A 24,305-nucleotide genomic window follows, 5' to 3' on the forward strand; every position below is an offset into this window, starting at 1 on the left:
TCTCGGCACCTACCCGATAACTAGAATGAATCATCGTTATTGAAAAGTGTGAAAGCTCTAATTATATCAATTTACCTAGAATCACATGCATTTCATTACAAAAATATATATTTTTTGGCCAGCTTACTCAGATCTTCGTGTTCTGCAGCAATTTAGAGGTTTCTAGAAAAAACTCCATATACAAAATATTATTAGGTTTATGCCGCTAGGTCTTATTAGTGAAATGTCCAATGTGTACAAAAAAAAAAGTTTATAATTTAAAAAAGTTAAAGGGGTTGTCAGAACTTCTTTGTCAGGAGTCCCAACTTCCTGCTTTGCAGGGGGCGTTGTGCTTCTGAAGATTGACATGTAGGTAAATTATGAGGCCTTTCGAGGACATTTTAACTTTATCGTACAAAATCTTTTTCTCCCAACTTCCCCATTCTTGGATGAGTGCAGATGTGGTCCTAATGGGGAGAGGAAAATAAGTCGCTGCCAGACTCCTCTAGAGGCAGTAAATCTCCGAGGAGAACAAAGGATCAGTCACATATTCAATATGCTCGAACATTTTTCCATCAACAATTGCCATCAAATATGAAAAATCTATTTAAAAAATCAGTGGAAAAAAATGGGTTAATGGAAATCTGACAGCAGTTTTTTGCTATTTAATCAGAGAGCAGTATAATGTAGGGGCAGAGATCCTGATTCCAGGGATGTGTCACTTCCCCAGCACCTTGCTGTAGTTTCAATACAATTAGTGTTTTATCAGCAGGAGATTATCACTGCAGGACTAGGTGTTGTGTAAAGCAGTCCAGCTAATCTGTGTAATCACACCCCCGCCACCAATTGGCAGCTTGCTGACAGTATACACAGAAAGCTACCAATCAGGAGTATGGGCGGGGTTATATACAGCTCAGCACTCTGACCATCTAAAACAGAGAAAACAGGAATTCTATCTAAACAACATCAAGCAGTCCAGTAAGTGACACAATGCTGGAATCACGGTCTCTGCCCCTACACAATGATGCTCTTAGATTCTATAACAAAAACCTGCTGACAGAGTCCCTTTAAGTGGTTAAACCTACTATTTTCGAGAGATGTGTATTTGTTTTAATTAAAAATACGTGTTCTCAATTTCTGAAATGGATAAAATTGCAAAGAGCTTGTAAAAACAATATTTTCTCCATTGTGGAATAAAGTAGGATTTGTAATTCAGTTGTGTACTGCTCAATGATACTGGCCACCACCTCAGTCTATCAGTGGTGGCCAGTTTCCTAGGCAAGCGCTGCTCTGAAGCGCTGGCCAGATTGCTGGATCTGTGCAGAGTCAGTGCCTCTGCGCTCCTCCGATGCTACAGAGGGAACCTGTCATGCTGATGTTTTATCCTCTCTCTGGAATGTGTCTGTGGTGAAAAAAACTTTGCTTTTCACTACGCTGTAGAGCTGGACATTCTACTTCATTTGGGCTCCTCCGATGCTACAGAGGGAACGTTACCTCTGCAAGCAGAATTTATGAGAGTACAGTTAGGCCAAGTGGCACCGCCATGTCACTGATCAGAACTGTCAATCATAAGGATCGCACCGCCCCCCAGCAGACAGGATGTCGGAAGGCAGGGAATTGCTGCACTCCAGAAGAGGCAAGAAGAGTATAACACTTTAAGATTACATAGGGTCACGGTTCTTTACAGGTGTACTATATTTTAGCCAATGTTGTGTTAGAGGAAGCATTAGCTTTTGTCATGTGTATTTTTTCACTGACTAATGTAAAATAGTCACATCAAACCATCAGGCGAGCCATCCACCATTGCTCGCTGTCTCCAACTAGTTTTGCAATACCTTGGGAGCGCTTCCCACCCGTCCTAAAAAGGCAGAAACATTTTGCTTAAAACATATTACGCACTTTGATTTCTTTTCAATTCAGAGTCCATTTAACTTGTCAAGGTAGAACATATCCAAACCACTCAATAAAGATAGTTATCACTTCAATGGCTTGCTATGTCAGTCCATAACAGGACGAGTTAAAAAACAATGACATAAGAGAGGAAACTTTTTAGATTTGCCAATGCAGAAAACATTAGTGGAAGCGCAAACACAGCGGAGAACTCGCAGCAGCTCCTCAACGTCTAGCTGACATCTGTAATACAGACAGGGCCGGCGTTAGGGGCAGGCAGACCAGGCAGCTGCCTAGGGCCCCTGCTCCCCCAGGGGCCCCCAGCTAGCGGCACATCACACAGCTGCTATAGGGCCCCTTGAAGCAGGGGGCCCGCTTTCCCCCAGTGCCGACTCCCCCCGCCACCGCATTGAACTATACCGGCGACTGCCAGTACAGTTCAAAGCAATAATGGAGGAGAGAGCGTCAGCCAACGCTCCCTCTCCCATCATTCCCCGTTCTGCCTCTGACACAGCGGGTGCGCGATGACATCATCGCACTCTCACTGTGTGCCGGCAGAGCAGGAGACAGGAGCAGCCAGCAGCGCGGGCACAAGGAGAAGGTGAGAATAGTTTTCTGTTTTTTTTAATATATCAGTGTGAGTACTGGACTGTGGGGCCATTCTGGGGGGGAGCGGCTATATGCTATGCTGGGCTATACTCTGTGCTGGGCTATATACTATGGTGGCATTGGTGGGCTTTATACCATGCTGGGCTGTATACTGTGCTGCGTTATATACTATTGTGGCATTGGTGGGCTATATACCATGCTGGGCTATAAACTATGGTGGGCTGCATACTATGCTGGGCTATATACCATGCTGGGCTGTATACTGTGCTGGGCTGTATACCATGCTGGACTGTATACTATGGTGGGCTATATACCATGCTGGGCTGTATACTATGGTGGGCTATATACTATGCTGGGCTATATACCATGCTGGGCTGTATACTGTGCTGGGCTGTATACCATGCTGGACTGTATACTATGGTGGGCTATATGCCATGCTGGGCTGTATACTATGGTGGGCTATATACTATGCTGGGCTATATACAATGCTGGGCTGTATACTGTGCTGGGCTATATACCATGCTGAGCTGTATACTGTGCTGGGCTATATACTATACTGGGCTGTATACTGTGCTGGGCTGTATACCATGCTGGACTGTATACTATGGTGGGCTATATGCCATGCTGGGCTGTATACTATGGTGGGCTATATACTATGCTGGGCTATATACAATGCTGGGCTGTATACTGTGCTGGGCTATATACCATGCTGAGCTGTATACTGTGCTGGGCTATATACTATACTGGGCTGTATACTGGGCTGTATACTGTGCTGGGCTATATACTATGCTGGGCTGTATACTATGCTGGGCTATATACTGTGCTGGGCTATATACTGTGCTGGGCTCTATACTATGCTGGGCTATATACTATGCTGGGCTGTATACTATGCTGGGCTCTATACTATGCTGGGCTCTATACTGTGCTTGGCTATATACTATGCTGGGCTGTATACTGTGCTGGGCTGTATACTATGCTGGGCTGTATACTGTGCTGGGCTATATACCATGTGGTGCTGGGCTATACACCATGATGGGCTATATACCATGTGGTGCTGGGCTACATACCATGCTGGGCTATATACCATGGTGGGCTGTGCTATATACCATGTGGTACTGTGCTATATACCATGGTGGGCTGTTCTATATACCATGGTGGTGCTGTGCTTTATACTATGCAGCTGAGTTATATACCAAGGGGGTACATTTTACATTATAATCTATGGGGGAGGCTGTGTTATATAATATGGGGGCTTACATTATATTCTATGGGGAGGTGGGCAGTATTTTATTCTATTTGGGGCTACATTATATTCTATGGGGGGCTGTATTATATTTATTATATTCTATGGGCGGTGATTGCATCATACTCTATGAGGGGGCTACATTATACTATATGAGGAGGCTACATTGTATTCTATGGGGGGGCAGCATTATCTGTGGGGGCTAGATTATATTGTATGGGGGCTTTATTATATTCTATGGGGGCTGCATTATACTATATGAGAAGGGCTACATTATACTATATAAGGGGCTGCATTATACTCTATGAGGGGGTTGCCATATATTCTATGGAGGGGCTGCATTATATTCTGTGGGGGGGTTACATTATATTCTGTGGAATAGCTGCATTATACTCTGAGGGGTAGCTGCATTATGCTCTAAGGGGTGGCTGCATTATACTATAAGAGGGGGGCTGCATTATATTCTATGGGGATTACATTATATTGTATGGCGGGGCTGCATTATAATCTGTGGGGTGGCTGCATTATGCTCTATGTGGGCTGCATTATACTGTATTGAGGACTATGGGGAATACATTATATGATGAACTATGGTGTGCATTATACTATGGGAAGTGAATTGTACTACATGGATGACTATGGCGGTGCATTATACTATATGGAGCACTATGAGGAGTGTATTATACTATATGGTGGACTGAGCAGTGTATTTTAATATATGGAGGACTATGGGGAGTGTATTATACTATATTGAGGACTATGGGGAGTGTATTATACTATATGGAGGACTGAGGAGTGTATTATACTATATGGAGGACTATGGAGTACATTATATTATATGGAGGACTATAGGGAGTGTATTATAAAATATGGAGGACTATGGGGAGTGAATTATGCAATATGGAGAACTGAGGAGTTTATTATACTATATGGAGGACTATGGAGTACATTATATTATATGGAGGACTATAGGGAGTGTATTATAAAATATGGAGGACTATGGGGAGTGAATTATGCAATATGGAGGACTGAGGAGTGTATTATACTATATGGAGGACTATGGGGCACATTATATTATATGGAGGACTATGGGGTGTAAACTGTAGATGTGCTGCTGATAACATGATACTGTATGGTGATTTGTTAGTGATCCATTAGTGATTGTTCTGTCCCCATCATTCTTTCTCAGACGGTGGAAAGAGGCCGGGAAACAAGTGTTGAACGACTTCAATATTGTCGATCACACTCATTTAGCGGCCTGAACTCAGCACATGTAACTACAACCAAAATGCTTCTGTGTGATGTGCAATATGTTAGCTTTTGGGGCCCCATTTTAATCTTTGCCTAGGGCCCCACTTTGCCTAAAACCGGCCCTGAATACAGACAATGCGCTGAAGATCCAAGTGTGAACGGCTCCGAGAAACAAGAACTTCTGCATGTAAGTCACATATCAAAAGCTCCACACAGCAACAAATAAAGGCTTCCAAGTCCGAAATCTGTTCTACCCGCTGGCACCGTTCATCTGCTCCTCGTCATCAGAGCAGCTCTTCTTCTTCCAGGCTGCTCTGTCGGCAGGGTGTGACTGATGCTGATTGACAGTCGGCTCCTTGTAGTTAGGCAGTAGGGAGCCAGATGACAATCAGCATGACGTCGGCCGTCACACCCCATCAACAGAGAAGAGTGGGAGGAAAGCTGCTGCTCTGTAGACGTGATGCCAGCGGAAGTCGCTAAATATCCCGACCAGCACGAACCGTCTGTGATGGCAGAGATCGGTGCTGGGCGCAACAGGCAGGTGGTTACAACTACCTGCCTTTTAGTTTTTAGGCAGTCAACGTCAACAATGCAACAATGATACTTTTCGTCTTTAGTGGCGATATAAATGGAGTCCTCCAAGTGCGACCAAGTGGTGGAAGCCGTTTTATTGAAGCCAAATAATTTATTCATGAGAATGAAATCACTCCGAGTGACATCGGTAAATCACAGGGCACTTTAATGCTTTTTAAAGACCACATATTGCTTTAAAACAGAAAATGGCGACTTAACATTTCCCTAGACCCATTGTAAGCTCACATCGCGGCCAGATGCCCATTAAATGCCATCTATGATTGTTAATGGAACGTAATTGCCGGTAAATCTCCATCTCTTGGATATTATGCGGCCGGCACTAAACATTACGCTCCTCTGTTTTGAGTAAATTTCAGGAAATAAGAAACATTAGGCCTTTATGTAAGTGTAGGATATTGTCTGTTCCCTTGTTCTTCTCGCAGCAATAATTGGGAGGATTGGAAATATTTTGCAGGACGGACATTCTTCCTACTGCTCCGGTCAGTCCATCTGTATCAGAAATCAGCCCTTCACACTTTTATTTACTTTTTTACTCATCCAAGTTTAAAGGAACCTGTCAGACGTTTTTTACTATGTAATCTAAGCGCACCATGATTTAGGGGCAGCAACACTGGTTTCAGAGATGTGTCTCTTACTAGGCTTTGTTTTAGTGTCAATACAATCAGTGTTTTATCAGCAGGAGATTATCACTACAGGGTTAGGTATCTCATGCCTCCTAGTCCAACCTCGCCCCAACCACTGATTACTTAGCAGCTTTCTGTTAATTCAGAGTGTACACAGAAAGCAGCCAATCAGTGGTGTGGGCGGGGCTATACAGGACTCAGCATTCCGAGCTCCGCTAGATCTGCAGCTGAGAAAGCAATGATACTGTCACACCAGCTGCACCCAGTAATTAACTGATACATCACTGGAATCAGGGTCTCTGTCCCTATATCATGCTGCCTTCAGATTACATAGTTGAAAAGAAAACTACTGACGGATTCTCTCAATCCTCACAAATCGCCACTAATATAATTTAGATCTTTAATCACATTTCACTGTGAGACCAGGCAATTTTTATTGCCGTCCTCGACGTATGTAAATTACCCTTCATAGTCCAGGGGTGCATCTCCTCTCCTAGAGCAGTCCGACACCCTATGACTAATTCTTGCCCCCCTGGAATTTCAGAATCGTTTGAAACCTTGTGCACGAAGGTGCCTACACTTCCCCCCTGGGTGTACACAATGTGACGGTGTGGAGAGTGCACCCAGCTTCATTGCACTAGCTCACGTAGGAAAGAAGTCTTGCACACGTGTTGTATACACCATTTTCATTCCGACCACCTTTGTAAATAAATATATGTATACTGGGTTTTTTTAATCTAAATGATCACTAAATTATCCTTGTGCTGTATTCTTCAAAATTGACTATTACTCATAAAGCACAATGTTTAATTTTCCCAATCGGGCTAATAGTCCAGTGGACCTGTTTCCCATTTACGGAGAGGCATAGTATGGTGACAAATCCATTTTACTATGCCAGCCTGCAGGAAATATTGAGATGTAACGGAATCTAATCACACCTATATCTCATATACTGCAGCTACAACTAGCTCCAGACATCATTCATTTGAAATATAGAAATGGAATCTGTTACCAGGAAAATGCCACACAATCTACTGGCAACCTGTATAACTGTATTTCTGTTGTTTCTATGCTTAGGAGTCCAGCGGGCGGTCCTAATCCTTGATTGACAGCCATGGTTGTCTACACACTCCTCCAAGAAAATGCTGTCAATTATTGAGAGGAAAACCAAAAAATATGAGTCGGAGTATAATTTGGCAAACACAAAACATATAGACGCATGTTCACACAGTAGCCATTTAGCAGACAAAACCTAAGACAGAAGCAAAATGAGCATATACCCTGCAGTAAGTAAATAAACAGTAACAGTAGATAAAAATAACATTCGGTACTTAGTAAAGACAGTTTTTTATCAAAAAAGCATAAAAGCATCCCATCATGACAAGATGTACCATTTAAAAAAGAGCGAATGCCAAATTAAAAAGCAAGTTAGAATGGTATGTCCACCAAAAGAAGTTTTAACTTGCTGTGGAGACCATGATTTTTTTACACATTTGGCATAAATGGGCAAGTATGCTAAAAGTATAGAAAAACAGGGGATTTTAACGGAACCAGTTGGCACAGTTAACATGTGGGAGTATCAGTATAGCTGTATAGGCGCTTGTCCCCCAATATAAATAATACCTTTTCTTATAGTTATAAAAATGTTAGCATAAGGGTACTAGATCAGGCTGGAAGTGCTTTGGGGGGGTGTCAATGCACTTAGGAGAAGCAGTCCCAGTGCACTGACACGCCCCCTGTGCACTGACACGCCCCCTGTGCACCTCCAGCCTTGCTGCAAATGCCTTCTATGCCACACTTCTCATGATCGGTGCATCAGATCTCTACAAAAAAAAATATCATTCTTATTGGGGGGGAAAAGCGCTTCTACAGCTAGACAACTGCTTCTAAATGGAAAGAAAAGTGCGGACAAGTTCCCTGAGTGATGACATATCTTTAGGATAGGTTGCGACTCATGATATTACATTGGTGGGGGTCTGATGTCTGGCACCCCCAAGGTTCACCTGTTATCGCCTCTGATAGCAGCCGGACGTGACCAGTGATTAGAGCTGGAGCAGCACGGCTCTATTTTCCGTGCCGAAAAGTGCAGCTGAGATTTTATTCCCGTGTGTATAATCGGCATCAATCTGTCCATCTCCTCTTGCTCTATTACAGATCGCACTGCGTGTTCAACGTGAAAAATGCTGCCTGGCCACCGTAATGAAAGCTCCGCTGACGAAAAGAAATGAACTTATATCATCCCAGGGACCACTCCCCGACGCTTTGATTGACAGCTTGCTCTGCAAACGTACTTGTGCAGCACGTGTGGGCAGAACCAACTGTCAGTCAAAGTTCCAGGAAGTGATTACAGCTGCCGCCCACAATTTAGCGAGTGCTGACCGTACCCGCTTCATGTTCTGCCCCGATAATGGAAACTGAGTGGCTACAGACTTGATGTGCAGTAAGTTCATTTTCTCCCTGCAGGTTGAATTTCAACTCTATATACCTACAGATTGACCCTATATCTGCAGGCAAATTGCATTTTTTGCACATGACAGGTTCCATGTAACTGATAGATCCTGTGGATACATCCCTGAGCTAAACACTACATTTATAGTATTTAGCAAACTTGATTTTTTTATTTATTTTACTTTTGCTCATTCTCCGTTGTGATTATCAATCTACGTCAATTGTGATCTGCCCTGGAGCTGTTTTGCAGGCCTACAATAACCACAGGGTACATGGGAAATAGAAGGATTTTTAATTAAGAAAAAAATATATTAAATAACTAACTCCCAAAATAGCATTCCTGCCCGTCCGACGTTCCCCCACTTCTCAATTTAGTTACATTCATGACAAACTGCACAAGATGAGAATGACAAATGATGTAGTAGATCTCTACGCTTTATCATACAACTACACAAAAGGGACCCGGCAAAGACAAAGCTGTCTAAAAAGTTACACTGGAAGCAAAAACATTAAATCAAACTATCAATAACGGATGGATGGATAGATAGATAGATAGATAGATAGATAGATAGATAGATAGATAGATAGATAGATAATAGATATATACAGGGTGGGCCATTTATATGGATACACCTAAACAAAATGGGAATGGTTGGTGATATCAATTTCCTGTTTGTGGCACATTAGTATATGGGAGGGGGGAAACTTTTCAAGATGGGTGGTGACCATGATGGCCATTTAGAAGTCTGCCATTTTGGATCCAAATTTTTTTCAATGGGAAGAGGGTCATGTGACACATCCAACATATCGAGAATTTCACAAGAAAAACAACGGTGTGCTTGGTTTTAACGTAACTTTACTCTTTCATTAGTTATTTACAAGTTTCTCTTTGTTTACAGCCATTGACATGTCGCAGAGGCTAACACGTGAGGAGCGGATAGAAATTGTGTTGATGTCTGGTGAACGCAGTACCCGGGTCATTGCAGCAGATTTCAATGCAAGACACCCTACGCAAGAAAACTGTCACCATTCCCATTTTATTTAGGTGTATCCATATAAATGGCCCATCAAAACAAGGTTTGCCTCATCACAGAACATAATGTTCTGTGTAAACTGAGGGTCCTGTTCCAATTTTTGTTTTGCCCATTCTGCAAATTCAGCGCGCCGATCTGGGTCACCAACCATTCCCATTTTATTTAGGTGTCCATATAAATGGCCACCCTGTAGATACATAGATAGATAGATAGATAGATAGATAAAAGATACGGAGACAGATAGTCAGATAGATAAATATGAGATAGATGATAGATAGATATGAGATAGATAATAGATATATAAATAGATAAATAATAGATAGATAATAGATAGATTGATAGTGTGAGGCAGTGACAGGGGTTATATGTGAGGGTCACTATGTGTCCCCAGGATGCGCATAGAAGTGCACTAAGACCGCTGGAGTGCATTGCAGTCACAGTTATAGCTGTGATTGCAGTGCAAAATAAAAGTAAGTTTTGGTCTTGGGCAAGCTATTTGCCCAAGGCAGATTTAAGAAAACCCGCCATGGGCTTTTATTTTTTGAGCGATCTACAGGATGGTAGAGGGGCAGGTTGTTCCGACCACGCCGGGTCTTACAAGTGTCTCATGGCCACAGATCCCATTTAAAAACCCTGCAGCAAAGGGTTTGCAAGTATGAAGAGCAGGTGGCTCTGCAAAACTCAGCCTGTGTGAGGTAACACAGAGCCAAGCAGAGCCAAAAGCCCTGGCATCCCTCAGCATGACACGGTGGTGCAGTCGTCCAAGGCAACCAGTCTCGGATTAGGACTGTTTTGATGCTCAGCTGCGATCCAGAGGATTCCGTGTGCTGTTTCTTTTGTGAGTTTTTTGGACATTAAAAGACATTTGCTTTGAACTTTCCTGTGGTCCCTGCCTATCTGTCACACTGCACCAACCCCGCTGCACTACAATAGATAAAAAAGTATCAAGAACACCACATAATAAAAAAATAAATTTGTTGCAAATATTCGTGGGGAACCGCTATGAATCAAATTTTGCACTTTTTTTTTTTTTTTTTTTAACAATGATGGAAACCAAAACTTTCCAAATTCCCCCCAAAATGTTTATGTAAAGGGGAAAAAAAATCATTAAAGAAAGTTAATTTAGCTAAAAGCACCTCAATCTTTACAGCGGGCAACGTGTAATGCTTCTTTTCTCCATTGGTGGAATTGGAGAAAAATTGAACCTACTGAATTTGACAATTTACTCCACAGATTATCTTATAATAGGAGACCCTTCCCATAAGAAATCCCTTAAACTACACAACTGGTTTATTAAAATCCTTGTGGGGTGTAAAAAAAACATCAATGCATTTCTGATTGCAGTAATGTCGCAGTACCTGTCGGACGAAGCTATTTGAGGTAGTATCAGAAGACGTGCTGCCATCCGAGCCTTTGAACCGATTTTTCCGTCGTGCTCCTTTTCCGTAAGTCTGAAAAATACACATAAGTTTATTAGCTCTATATGCATTTTCTTTTATACATTGCAATTTTTAATGAAAACAAAAAATAGTATAATTGGAAAATGTGATATAAATATTAGGTAAAAGAAAAATACCTTTATTTTTATAATCTAGTATTTTACAATATCTACAATGGCAGAAAAACTAACAGAGGTATTCCACTTTTTGGTACCCAGGTGATAGCACCCATGTAAAATCACACAAATCGGAGAGTACTCAGTACTTACCTTCCCCGGGTTCCCATAGCTGGGAATATGGATACCCAGCAGTGGGAAGCTATACAATCATAATGCCCAGCTTATAGAAAAGGAGGCCATTCCTTTGTGTGCACTGAGTGCCAAAACCTAAAGCAAAACTGAAAGAAATAACTGGAGTATAAACTGGTATAAATCAACGTATAGGAGCATGTTCACACTGGCCATTAAACAGACACAACCTAAGTAGAAAAAAAGTAGAAAAAAATATGAACCCATTGTTGGGTGTCTAGAGTTGGACCCCGTTTCTGCACGGCCCTTATTCACATTGAGATAAATTTTGGGACATGGTAAGGTTATAATAATAAAGGTTAGGATCGCCCCGATTTCGGTACACCTTGATGTTGGTGGGATGGCTTTTACGCTTTTTTGATCAAAATCAGTGTTTACTAACTACATTATGTTATTTATATACACTATTGCTTTTTGCTTCCATACAGCAGGGTATATGTCGACTCTGCTTCTTTCTTAGGTTTTGCCTGTTTAATGGCCAGTGTGAACAGGCTCCTACATATTGCGCGTACTCCAACTTATACTCCTGTTTATTTCTTTTAGGTTTTGCTTATGGAACATTCCCTGCAAATATGCAGCATGTGAACATACCCTAAAGGTACTTTCAGCACATTTTCTAGTTCGGTGGCAGCGCTGTGCTAAAGATTTTAACAAATTTCATGTATAAACTGCAAAGAATATCTGTAGACTTCACTGACCGCAGCTGACAATTTGAAATCTTTTGCATGTCAATTTATGCTGCCGTTGTGATCGCAGAGTTCACCCTTTAACCCTGCCGTTTTCTCAATGAACTCCACTCTGGATTTCATAGTGGGAGGTCCACAAAGACATGACCCATTTGTCACACTGAGACAGTCTTCCGTAAGGAAGGGGGACCTCAAACTGTCCCTGGAACTGGGACCCTAAGTATCCCTGTCCCGGGTACTCTTGTAGGTACAGAGGCCTGAGTCTCCGACCTTACTATGCTCCTGTTAACCCTGCCATTTTCTCAATGAACTCCACTCTGGATTTCATAGTGGGAGGTCCACAAATACATGACCCATGTGTCACACTGTGACAGTCTTCCGTAAGGAAGAGGGACCTCAAACTGTCCCTGGAACTGGAACCCTAAGTATCCCTGTCCCGGGTACTCTTGAAGGTACAGAGGCCTGAGTCTCTGACCTTACTATGCTCCTGTTAACCCTGCCATTTTCTCAATGAACTCCACTCTGGATTTCATAGTTGGAGGTCCACAAAGACATGTCCCAAGAGTCACACTGTGACAGTCTTCCGTAAAAAAAGAGGGGCTTCAAACTGTTCCTGGAACTAGGACCCTAAGTATCCCTGTCCCGAGGGTACTCTTGAAGATAGAGAGTCCCGAGTCTCTGACCTTACTATGCTCCTGTTAACACTGCCATTTTCTCAATTAACTCCACTCTGGATTTCATGGTGGGAGGTCCACGAAGACATGACCAAAGTGTACGTACCCTTATTAGTCCGGAAATGTCTAGGCATTTGTGTCAAATCCTGGCAGGAGGGGGATTCGTGGTCAGTTTTCATATAATGTAAAAGACTTAGGCTCTAAGGCCTATTGAACTCCGATCTATCAAAATCTATTGCACTGGCTGATAAACTATATATTAGTACGTACATTATAAAAGCAAAATACCTTATCTTTCTAAAAAGCAGCAAAAAAGAAAAGCATTTCCCTGAAATCGCCTAGAAGACGTGAAAAAAAAAAATCAGCAATCAATATTAAAGCACTGGCGCGCTGTATTCTCACCAGTCAAGTGAAAATTCAATTCAGTTTCCGAGACAACCAATAAATATGGCTTCTATTACAGCACCCACAAGGGGTTATAAGGGGTCATGATTTCAGCTTCTGAATGACAAATCAGCCTGTTTAATTTATTTCAGGCTTAAAGTTCTAAAACTGAGTCATTTTTCATCATTTCCAACGAGACATTGAAACATTTTTTTTTACATTTCAAATCTGTTTTTAATTTCAGATTACAGTTTTCTTAATTCTATTGCATAAGCTATTTTCTGTTTTGTTTTGTTTTTTGCATTTTTTTTTCCTGCAGGCTGTGAGTTAACATGGTTGGCATGATGCACTACATGTAACCATGTGACCGGTGTGTACATTTCTTTGTTTTGCTGCTCATGCCAGATTAACCCCTTAATGTAAACATATAATGATCATGGAGTATCCCTTTAAATACAGGACATAGCAGCCTTTGGTAGTCGTTTGATTGGCATAAGGAAGCAGGTATACACAGTAATCAGTTGAATAACTTTACTTACAAGAAGGCAACTAGATTGATGGTTTTAACAGCCTAACACTAAGGCAACAGATTTACTTGAATAGAGGTACATATTTGACATTTTCAATACTTATGACAATTTGCGGATACATAACAGTCTTCTGGCACTTTCTCAGCAGCATCTCTATCACTGTATTCTACAGTGATCTCTCTTATTACAATCTGCTGGCACTTTCCTCAGCAGCACCTCCATCACTGTATTCTACATTGGTCTCTGTATTGGCCTCTGTTATTACAATCTGCTGGCACTCTCCTCAGCAGCACCTCCATCACTGTATTCTACATTGGTCTCTGTATTGGTCTCTGTTATTACAATCTGCTGGCACTTTCCTCAGCAGAACCTCCATCACTGTATTCTACATTGGTCTCTGTTATTACAATCTGCTGGCACTCTCCTCAGCAGCACCTCCATCACTGTATTCTACATTGGTCTCTGTATTGGTCTCTGTTATTACAATCTGCTGGCACTCTCCTCAGCAGCACCTCCATCACTTTACTGTGTTCTATGTTGTGACTGTCTGCTGGCACTTCTATTAAGCAGCACCTTTGTCACTCAGCACGAGTGTCTATATAACTATACTCAGCAGCACACAGCCTCTCAGTACTAGTCACAACCCCTCTCATTTCCACCTTTTATTGTCAGCATTTCGCACTCACTTGCGGCCTACTCTTCTCATTCTCACAGTTTTCTAGTCTTTTCTGGCTTGATACTCCCCTTCGCACTCAGGCATAAGCATCCTGATTCCTCCAGTGTGGCGACTCCATACTCATCACAGGTGGCAATCTTTTCTTGCTTGATATCAGATTCACTCTTCACAGTCAGAAATTAGCCTTCATGTTATCCTTTGTGGCAAACATCCCATTTCTAATGACAGCTCATTATAGCCCACGTGGGCTGATTTCCTCCACCCAAGACATGGAGCTTAGGCTGAAGCTTTTAGCATCCTCCTCTGTGGCTCTATCTAAAGCTACCCGTACACGTGGAATAACTGTCAGCAGAAAGTTCATTAGTTTAGCACACAGTTACTTCTCCCGACTTCCCCATAAATTTGAGCGCTCGGCTCAGCCAAGAGTTCATGTGTTTTCAATACGGATAGAGAAGACAAATTCTGCCAGACATCTCTGGTAGAGGCTTATGTCCCTGAAAACAAAATGATCGGCCACTGAAGTTCCAACTCTCTGATCCTTCTATCTTCCTCCACGCTTGAGTTGTCAGGCTCTCATACACATCAGATGGTCGGCATCATTCTGGCCTGCCTGAATCGGTGGGTTTGGCCAGCTTTCACATACTGTTTTAGGCGCCTTTTAGTCCTAGGGTGGCACACTATATTTGTGAGTAGTTAGCTAGTTACTTAATATTGGCACTGTTATTCCTAATGCATAAACTCCTATTGTGCTTGTGTCCTCCAAGAGTCTGACCTCAACCGGAACAAATGCGGTCTAAAACATTACCAGGTTGCATGAATATAGCTGTCTTAGTGACTACATGCAGACACATGATGGAGTCTCTTCACGGAAACAGTGCCAAATTCTTAACCTTTATTGGTCATACCTCCATCTTACTATCAGCTACTCTGCATGAGGCATTTCTTGACCTGAGGTCATTTTTAATAGAATCCTAGAATGGCAGAGTTGGAAGGGACCTCCAGAATCACCGTGTCCAACCCCCTACTCAATGCATGATTCACTAAACCATCTCAGACAGATGTCTGTCCAGCCTCTGTTTGAAGACTTCCATTGAATGAAAACTCACCACCTCTCTTGGCAGCCTGTTCCCCTCATTTTTCCCTACTAATCATGTCAACTTCTACCTTACACCATCCAGTTCATCCCTTATTCGTGCACTATACCTGGACTCCTCATCCCATGCCAGGTTCGATTCTCAAGCTATACATTCTCTGAAATGTTGCAAAGTATTCAAGAATCCTGTGAACAGGGGTTTAGGCAGTATAAAATGACTGATGGGTTCCCTTTAAGATAAACTTGTTTATTTTGATGGGCAATTAGCCATATTTCTGTAGCGCTCTCAAAGCAGTCACCAGTTTTATGCCAGAAATCATAAAACTATGAACATTTCGAAAAGATGCTGAGGTGAACACATGTAAAGGTAGTCTTCAGATAATAAACATTCAGTCACTGGTTTGTATATCCCCTGTCTGCTAAATTTAAAGGAGCCTGAAGCACAAACTGACTGTTCAAACCAACAACAGGTGCTTGTTGCACCCTTGGTGTGGCCAAACAGTTCAGTGCACCTTTCTGCCTTTTTTGTCCATCTCTCATCTCACTGCCTTCCTCGACTTGTTTAAAGTCAGACCTGCCAATCAAGAAACATAGGGGCGCAAATAGAAGCAAAACAAGTAAAGAGGTAGGTGAACTGAACTGTTTGGCTGCTTCAAGCAGCTTGGTTTGAACATTATTTTTTTGCAGAGAGATTGAGTTAGACAGTCCCATCTTTAAAAAAGTCTTCCTGCTTAATAATTGTAATTTTTTTTACCCTAACCTCATATTTGTCAACTTTGTCAGAGGCTTCTGTCAAACTGAAGACCTCCCGCACCCTCAAAAGAGTTGACAAATTTGGACAGAAGTATGAAGAAGCCTACGTCGACCTCCCAGAAAGAGGTTTCTTGTTCGTGGTGACAAAATCATTCGAGATTATAAAGAGTCAAGACGTCGAGGTGCACATTCCGGAGTTGAAAAAAAATGGCCATGAAAGAGGCATTAGTAAAGTGTAACCTTGAGCAGGCAAATATGTTGTGGGCACTGCCACGTATGCCAAGAGAACATTATGAAAACAGTTCACAGATGGGCCAACAGATTAATGAAACGGATGAAAGATCTAGGATATAACACAGGGAAACACAGATTATTAGTAATGCTCTAATGTTGGCACAGCAAATAAAATACTAAGGCTTAGTAAAGACAGGGACAAGTATGGAGGTGTAAGGAGGAAGACCGGGCTGCGGATAGCTCTCCTATGCCGGGTCTGGAACTGTCGGGGCTGTCTCCTCTGTTGTCCGGGGGAAAGAATAAAATACTGTAAAATCTCTTACCTAGAAGCAGAGGGCGTAGCTAAGTCGCAGCGCACACGGAAGCAGTCAGTTTTGGCGCGAACAGGTAGCAAGTGACAGGTGAAGCAGAGTGCTCCGTCTCCTGAGCACCGGCGCTGCGAAGGACCTTGCGCGCCGGCTCCCGCCGCCACTTGCGCGATCGTTGAGAAGAAAGGTGCTGTGCGCTCCAGTACTGTGAGCACAGCAGGTGTACAGAGTGGAGGATGCCGGGTACCTGAGAAATTCTTGCGGCCCTCCTTGCCAGTGAACTTCGGCAGGTGGACCCGGGACCTGTTTTAAGGACAGTTTGGTGAAAACCAATATGGCCATCATTACAACTTGTACAGCAGTTGCCACCGAAACTCACTAAACTCTGCTGATGGCCAAGATTCCCAGTTATTCAATGACATGTCCACAAGACCTGTAATAAGGACCACCATTAGAAATATCAGAGCCCTATAAGGTCAAATACTCAAGGCTTCCTGGACCTTTGTTCACACGTGACGTGCTCCTTCTTGCACCCAACAATTTACATTTGATTGGCATGTGAAGGAAGTTGATGGAAGATAAAATAATCTTAATGTATGAAAATTCTGATATTTCATGCACTTTTACATGCAATGTCTCTATTCTTTGCTAATAAAAGGTGGGTAGCAGCTATCAGTGACTCTTATTTTGTGAGTGGCATCAATTGGTGACTTTTAGGAGTTGGATGTGAGCCATCAGTGACTTTTAGGAGGTGGGGGGGCAACCATTAGTGACTCTTAGGAGCTAAGTGGTTGCCATCAGTTGCTCTTAGAAGGGGGTGGCAGCCATCAGTGACTTTTAGGAGGTGGGTGGTAGCCATTAGTGACTCTTAGGAGATGAATGGCAGCCATCATTGACTCTTAGGGCAGGTGCAGATAATGACCATAGTTTCTGTTTGTAGGGAAGGTGACCTGACGGACGGACGGACTAGTCAGAGTGAAGAAAGATAGGTTTGCACAATGTAGGTAGGAGTCAGTGATTACAGTGGGGAAACAACTAGGAAAGTGTAGTGGACGTGCAGTACCTTGGGATGACCATTAGATGGCAGGGTGGAGTGTGAGCAAAGGACTTTACAGCAGCTTAGGGCTTTAGAAACCGTTGGTCATGGGGGGCGTGGTGACAGTTAGAGTGACAGTTTCAATGAACCGGGGGAGTTATAAATACTGAGGGAGGGTTCCAGAAAGTTCCAGTCCCCAGGGGGAGCTCAGGTGACAGGAGGACTACGCCAGTCTGTGTGCCCTGAGGAGAATCCGACCAAGGGGACTGAGGAGAGGAAACGTCATGGGGGTGGTCCTGACAGGAAAGGACCGCAGCAGAGACGAGGCTCTGGGTGAAGGACACCGTATGTGTAACGACGAAACTGGCCAGTAAAGTGCTGATGGTGTACGGGCCTAAGGCGGCCACAGTGACTGAGCTGTCAGGATTGTCACAGTGTGAGACCGGATGGTACGTATAAATACGTCCCTAGTGTAACGTACGGTGTTGAAGCGGCCCTGGACACGGAGGGCTGAGAGAGAGATATCGCGGTGTGCTGCGAGGACCGTCAGTCGGACGGTGAACAATAAACTTGGACCTGTTGCACCCAGAATCTGCCTCATCGTGTCTCTGTTTTCGTCTCTGCGCGGTAAGAAGAGGGACCACCCCTCCAGCTCGCCCTACCGACCCTACATTTGGCGTAGTCGGCAGGATCGCCGCCGCTAATACCCCATCTTCTGCGGCAGACCTGCCTCAAAGAATGGAAAAGGACTTGGACTACTCTGTTTGGATTACAATTACCTGTGGATTACAAATTACCTACCTGTGGAAAACAAATGGGAAGTGCTGTGGCGGATCTGTGTGGCCAGCAGAGGATCCGGGGCGGTACCAGGTACTGTGCAGTATGGCGGTGTTGCTTCAGTGCAGAGGAGAGGTCCGGGTGTTTGCAGTCGTGTTGAATGGACTGGAACCCCCTCAAACGTACCCCAAAAGGAAGCAGTATGTGCCTGGAAATCGACGCTTCCATATATTGGACCCTGACAGGATGGTGGAGAGGCCTGCCGACACCTCACCTCACAGAGGGAGTGGCACAGAAGAAAAACTTGGCTGCGGCTGTCTGATGCCATTCGAGTGCTGCCCAACGGACGGTATGAGACTCTGCAGGTGTCGGGGCATCGGCCGCCTAGAGTGGCAGTGGCGGCAGGGGATGGAGCTGTGCCAGAAGTCGCCCTCAGAGCCACGGGAGAGCAGCGGGATGCTGAGCTGGGGAGCGGAGCCTGAGCGGAGTCAGCGAAAACGGCCGCCACCAATACCAGCAGAGGACTTCTCAGCGGAGCCCCCGAGTTTAGGGGAAAAACCCGCGGGACAGTGGAGCGAGGGACGGAGGCTGCGGGTGAAGCCACGTATTGATGTGATGGAGGCCGCAGCGCCGGGGAAGGTGAGAGTACCCCCGGCACCACCAGTGCCTCCGCCAGCGGCCCTCATCATTCCGCCGCAGCACGCTGCCCCCTGCGCACCGGAAGGCCTGGGTACATCGGGCCCAGTGGTGTATGCAGAGTTGTGCGAGGCCCCTGCTCAAGTCCCTGAGGTACCCCGCCTGGAGCCGCCAGTGCGGAAGTCATCCAAAGAAGACGCTGCTGCGTTCCCCCTGCTGATAGCAGCTGCGTCGTTGGAACCGGCCGTTACTCCGGCTCCATTTGAAGTAGTGGATGCGGCCTGTCCTGAGGCCGCGGTTATGCCGCTGCTGAAGTCGACTGCGGCCGACTTAGTGGGCCTTGTGATTCCAGCCTCCAAGGACCCGGTTGTCCCCATTTGCCACCTGGCCCCAGCGGCTGTTGAGCCGCAGGAATCATCGGCCGCCTCTGATCCACGTCCTTCCTCGGTTAAGTCCCGCCCACCGGACTCCAGGGCTCATGCCGGACCCTCTGTTTGGGTCGCAGGAGTTATAGAGAAGAAGAGGGCCAGGGGGCAGGAAGTCTGGAACCTGCTCCATGAGAGGGGAGAGGCTGGCATGGCGGCTGCACGACCCCCGGGACGGCTCGTTTATACTATCTTGCAGAAGGGGACTTCATCTCCTTCTATAAAGAATACTGCCCCCGCGGGTATTATGCGGTGGCAGTACTGGCGGAGCCTGAGCAAAGCGGACCCCCGTGAAAAAAGGACTGATATGGACACTCTCCATTCCCCCAGGAGTTCCACGGCTGTGGAGCCCTCACCTCTGTCCATTGAGAGTGGGATAGACTGTCAGGAGTTCGATGCACCGTTGTGCAGGTTATAAGGACAGTTGCATTTAAAAAAAAAAATGTTTTTGTTGTTGTTTATCTGATGCAACTATTCTCTCTCTCTTTCTTTCTTCTTTCTATGTTCTTTATATACGAAAATATGTTTACCTGACAGAACGGGGATACGGAAAAGCAGAGGAGTGTCCAGGTCCAAGGAAGGGGGGAGGAAGAAAGAGGATCTGCCATGTTATGTTGTTATAAGTTGGTTTTAAAAGCAAAAGAAAATGGAAAAAAAAAATTATAAAAATGGGTACTTGTGCTATTATAAAGTTGTATGATGTATAATATGCAAAGTAAAATGCAACAGGTCCGGGTAAGGGAAGGTCTGCGGGACCAAAGGAAAGTGTGAGATCCGGTAGGGATCTAAGAGTTGAGGAGGTCTGGGAGACCGGGACGCCGACCATGACATGTAATTGAAAGAAGGAAAATGAGTTGGAAGACGTGAGAAAGACAGCCGTCCTAGGTCAGGTTCCCAACACCACGGACACTCCTGAAGAAGGAAAGGCGGGCGCCGGCAATGATCTGGTAGGTGAGTGGCCTCGATCATGGCGCACCGGATAGTGAAAGGTAACAGTAGGGGAGAGTAGGGGAAAGATACACGCCGTAGAGAGAATACGGGTGTACCTTGCCCAATTTGAAAGACGTTGTCATGTGGTGTGCGCGCTGGTGAGTAGCAGTAGGCTGCTCAGAGCATAGTGCTCCCAGTATGGTTCGGCCCCCGCAGATAGTGGGTTTGGCTCAACTTCTGGTCCGACAACAGAATGTAGGTGTAGATTCAGAACGACGAAGGCAGGGATGACGATTGTCGAGGACGACAATGGACAAAGGAAGGGGGAGTGTAGGGAAGGTGACCTGACGGACGGACGGACTAGTCAGAGTGAAGAAAGATAGGTTTGCACAATGTAGGTAGGAGTCAGTGATTACAGTGGGGAAACAACTAGGAAAGTGTAGTGGACGTGCAGTACCTTGGGATGACCATTAGATGGCAGGGTGGAGTGTGAGCAAAGGACTTTACAGCAGCTTAGGGCTTTAGAAACCGTTGGTCATGGGGGGCGTGGTGACAGTTAGAGTGACAGTTTCAATGAACCGGGGGAGTTATAAATACTGAGGGAGGGTTCCAGAAAGTTCCAGTCCCCAGGGGGAGCTCAGGTGACAGGAGGACTACGCCAGTCTGTGTGCCCTGAGGAGAATCCGACCAAGGGGACTGAGGAGAGGAAACGTCATGGGGGTGGTCCTGACAGGAAAGGACCGCAGCAGAGACGAGGCTCTGGGTGAAGGACACCGTATGTGTAACGACGAAACTGGCCAGTAAAGTGCTGATGGTGTACGGGCCTAAGGCGGCCACAGTGACTGAGCTGTCAGGATTGTCACAGTGTGAGACGGGATGGTACGTATAAATACGTCCCTAGTGTAACGTACAGTGTTGAAGCGGCCCTGGACACGGAGGGCTGAGAGAGAGATATCGCGGTGTGCTGCGAGGACCGTCAGTCGGACGGTGAACAATAAACTTGGACCTGTTGCACCCAGAATCTGCCTCATCGTGTCTCTGTTTTCGTCTCTGCGCGGTAAGAAGAGGGACCACCCCTCCAGCTCGCCCTACCGACCCTACATGTTCAAGTACGATCCATCACTTGGACCAATGTTATTCAATTAGACAGTGCACATGTGGCGCCCCTGAGGGTTCAGTCGCCACAGAGGTACTGCACCTCCTCCTGAGGTGTAGTATCCCACTCTCCAGGTAAGATGGTAACACTTGACCAGTCTCCAACACCTGCATGCCACACAACATAGTAGTGTAGCAAAGCACCTTTGGTGGCTCCCTGCTTGGAACACAAAGAGTGCTGGGAGGTGAGTGGAGCTTAGACTGCACAAGAGAGGGGAGAAGATTAGGACTAGGTCAGTCTGGGAGAGAAGATCCCCTGAGAGGGATGGAGTGAAGGAGGTGCTGCAGCAGACTTCAAAGAGAACTAGAAAGCCTGATTCTCCAGAAGGAAGAAAGATTAGTGCGGATCGTAAGGAGAAGAAGAGAACTAAGGACTAGGGTCACAGCAGAGCCCTTCCTCAAGTTCTAAGCGCATGGCCGGGGTCCGGTCCCCGAGGTTGTATGGATACTGATGGTCCTGCAGCAGACACCGGAGGAATAGAAGTTGTCACCACTTTATTCCCACCCAAGACTTGGGGGCACAACAGCAACGTGAGTGAGCCGGGACTTGATAGCAAGGAGTCCCCGAAGCAGGCTACAGCTGTCTGCCGTACAAGTAGAGTTCTGAGTAACATCAAGAAAGAGGAACTTGGGTTTAACACACAACTACAAGTACTTCAGTATAAGCGCTAGAAAGGAGACATTCAGAACAGGCACACGAAAGGGAGAGCTGGAAAGGTTAATTCCATCTGCCTGGGAGTTGGTTGAGCCCCTGATCTGGAGACCGCAGCATTGAAGCGGGCACCTGTCTGTGCCAAGAACATGAGTAAAAGAACTGGATCTGCACTCAGCTCTCTCATTGCCTTTTTCTTGCGCCAACCCACTCAGCACTGCTACATCTCTGTGCCTAACACTGCACCATCTAAGTCTCCTCACTATCTCCTCATCTACACCATCCTCATCTACTCTGCCCTGGTACTACAGCCCTACCTGTGGGGGGCTACAACTTCATTGCTGCACCACACCCTCTGTCCCAGAGAAGCAACCCTGCAGCGCTGGTCAAACTGACCAGAAACCACAGGTGGCGTCACGAATCATCTCAATGACTTTATCCCCATCACACTACCCCTTTTACATTGACTGCCTGAGGCCACGAACCAGGTCACTGCCGCTGTGACATCTCCCATTGTAATCAACGGGCCCGGCACCGAGTACCTCACGGCCTCTAGGGGCGAGCCACACGTCCGATTTTTTTCCTCAAACGGAGTGCTGCAAGGAAAAAAATTGCAGCATGCATGATTTGCCTCCGATAATCGGTTGGCACTTGCCCATTCATTAACTTGTGTTAATGAATGGGCAATTTTCTTGGATGTCAGCTCCTGCCTTTACGAGTTGCATGGCAGCCATCATTGACTCTTAGGAGGTGGGTGGTGACAAAAAATATAATGTTGTCAGTAGGAGGGTTGTTAGTAGAATTTGGAACACCTTACATTTAGGAACCTAATGGGTCCACACTGCAGTATGCAATAATACAGAATCGGACAACACGGTATTACATGCGATCTCCTGACTGTTCCTTGCTCTCCTGATCAATGAAGGTCCTAGAGGCATGGTATATTTCACAGCAATCGGAATTTTATCGCATGTTCTAGACATAATCCCATAACATGATATGATAAGAATATCACTGCGCTAATTTCTTGGATGGAAAAGGCTATGGACATCTTTCAAATGTAAAAAAAGGATTTTAATTTTCATTACTTCTCTCATTTTCAGAACTCCCTTTACCCCTTCCAGATATACAGTTTACCAAGAGTCACATTTTTCTCTAGTGGGAGTTTCACTCCCAGTAATATAGGCTGAGTGTGAGTTTTGTGTGCTGAGGTTTTTAAAAGGTAATAATATATCGGTACAGCTTCTATCCTGAACTTATTTTCCTGTTCATGTGCTTTCCTATTTTTCCATTGATGGTTTTATCTGCCCTTACAATGCTTTTTCCCCATTTCCACGATGTGGATATCTGGGTACTACCCGCTCCTGCTTCATGCTGCTATATCTAACACTAAGAGAAGGGAGAGGGGGAGCAGAGACGGCCATCAGCACCAAGAGCAGGACCTCTGACCTCTGTTCGCTGATCACTCAGCTGGATGAAGGATTAACAGCATCAAAATGATAGGACATCAGCTTGGGCTTGATCTGTTTCAGCTACTGGATCGTAGAAAATGTAGAGGATATGAAATAGTTCAGAGCCTTCAAAAATTCCTTGTTTGCTTTGGCAACTGGTGCATTTGTTACGCAGGAACTTTGCTAGTCAGCGATCAGAGGGACTGTAACACACTGCAGATCGTTCAGATGCTGGAAAGCATAACCCGTCACTTCCAGTTTACTGACGACAGATGTGATCCCCTAGGAATCTGCTGAACCGTGCGGTAAAGAAAGCTAAAAAGGAATTATCAGGTGCAAAAACCACTAACGACAAAAAAAGCCTATGTAGACCAAACTTATTAATAGACTGGATGTTTCATCCAGATAAACTGAAGCTGATCTGGTGATCGCCTTGACAATCGACCGTAATCTCAGATGTCATACGTATCTCCTCACAGCGGCCTCT

At 45.0% G+C, this 24,305-nt stretch overlaps 1 protein-coding gene across 2 annotated transcripts in view; it reads right to left on the minus strand.

Annotated features, from left to right (window-relative positions):
* Positions 1 to 24,305, minus strand: part of CACNB2 (calcium voltage-gated channel auxiliary subunit beta 2) — a 383,897-nt gene that overhangs the window by 332,596 nt on the left and 26,996 nt on the right. For both annotated transcript variants that reach the window (XM_073581859.1, XM_073581856.1), the window contains exon 2: positions 11,030 to 11,122. In XM_073581859.1, coding sequence (XP_073437960.1) covers positions 11,030 to 11,122 — 93 coding nt within the window. The remainder of the gene's footprint in view (positions 1 to 11,029; positions 11,123 to 24,305) is intronic.

This window comes from Dendrobates tinctorius, unplaced genomic scaffold (assembly GCF_039654945.1).
Source record: "Dendrobates tinctorius isolate UK_male_01 unplaced genomic scaffold, ASM3965494v1 ptg000070l, whole genome shotgun sequence".
Taxonomy (NCBI): Eukaryota; Metazoa; Chordata; class Amphibia; order Anura; family Dendrobatidae; genus Dendrobates; species Dendrobates tinctorius.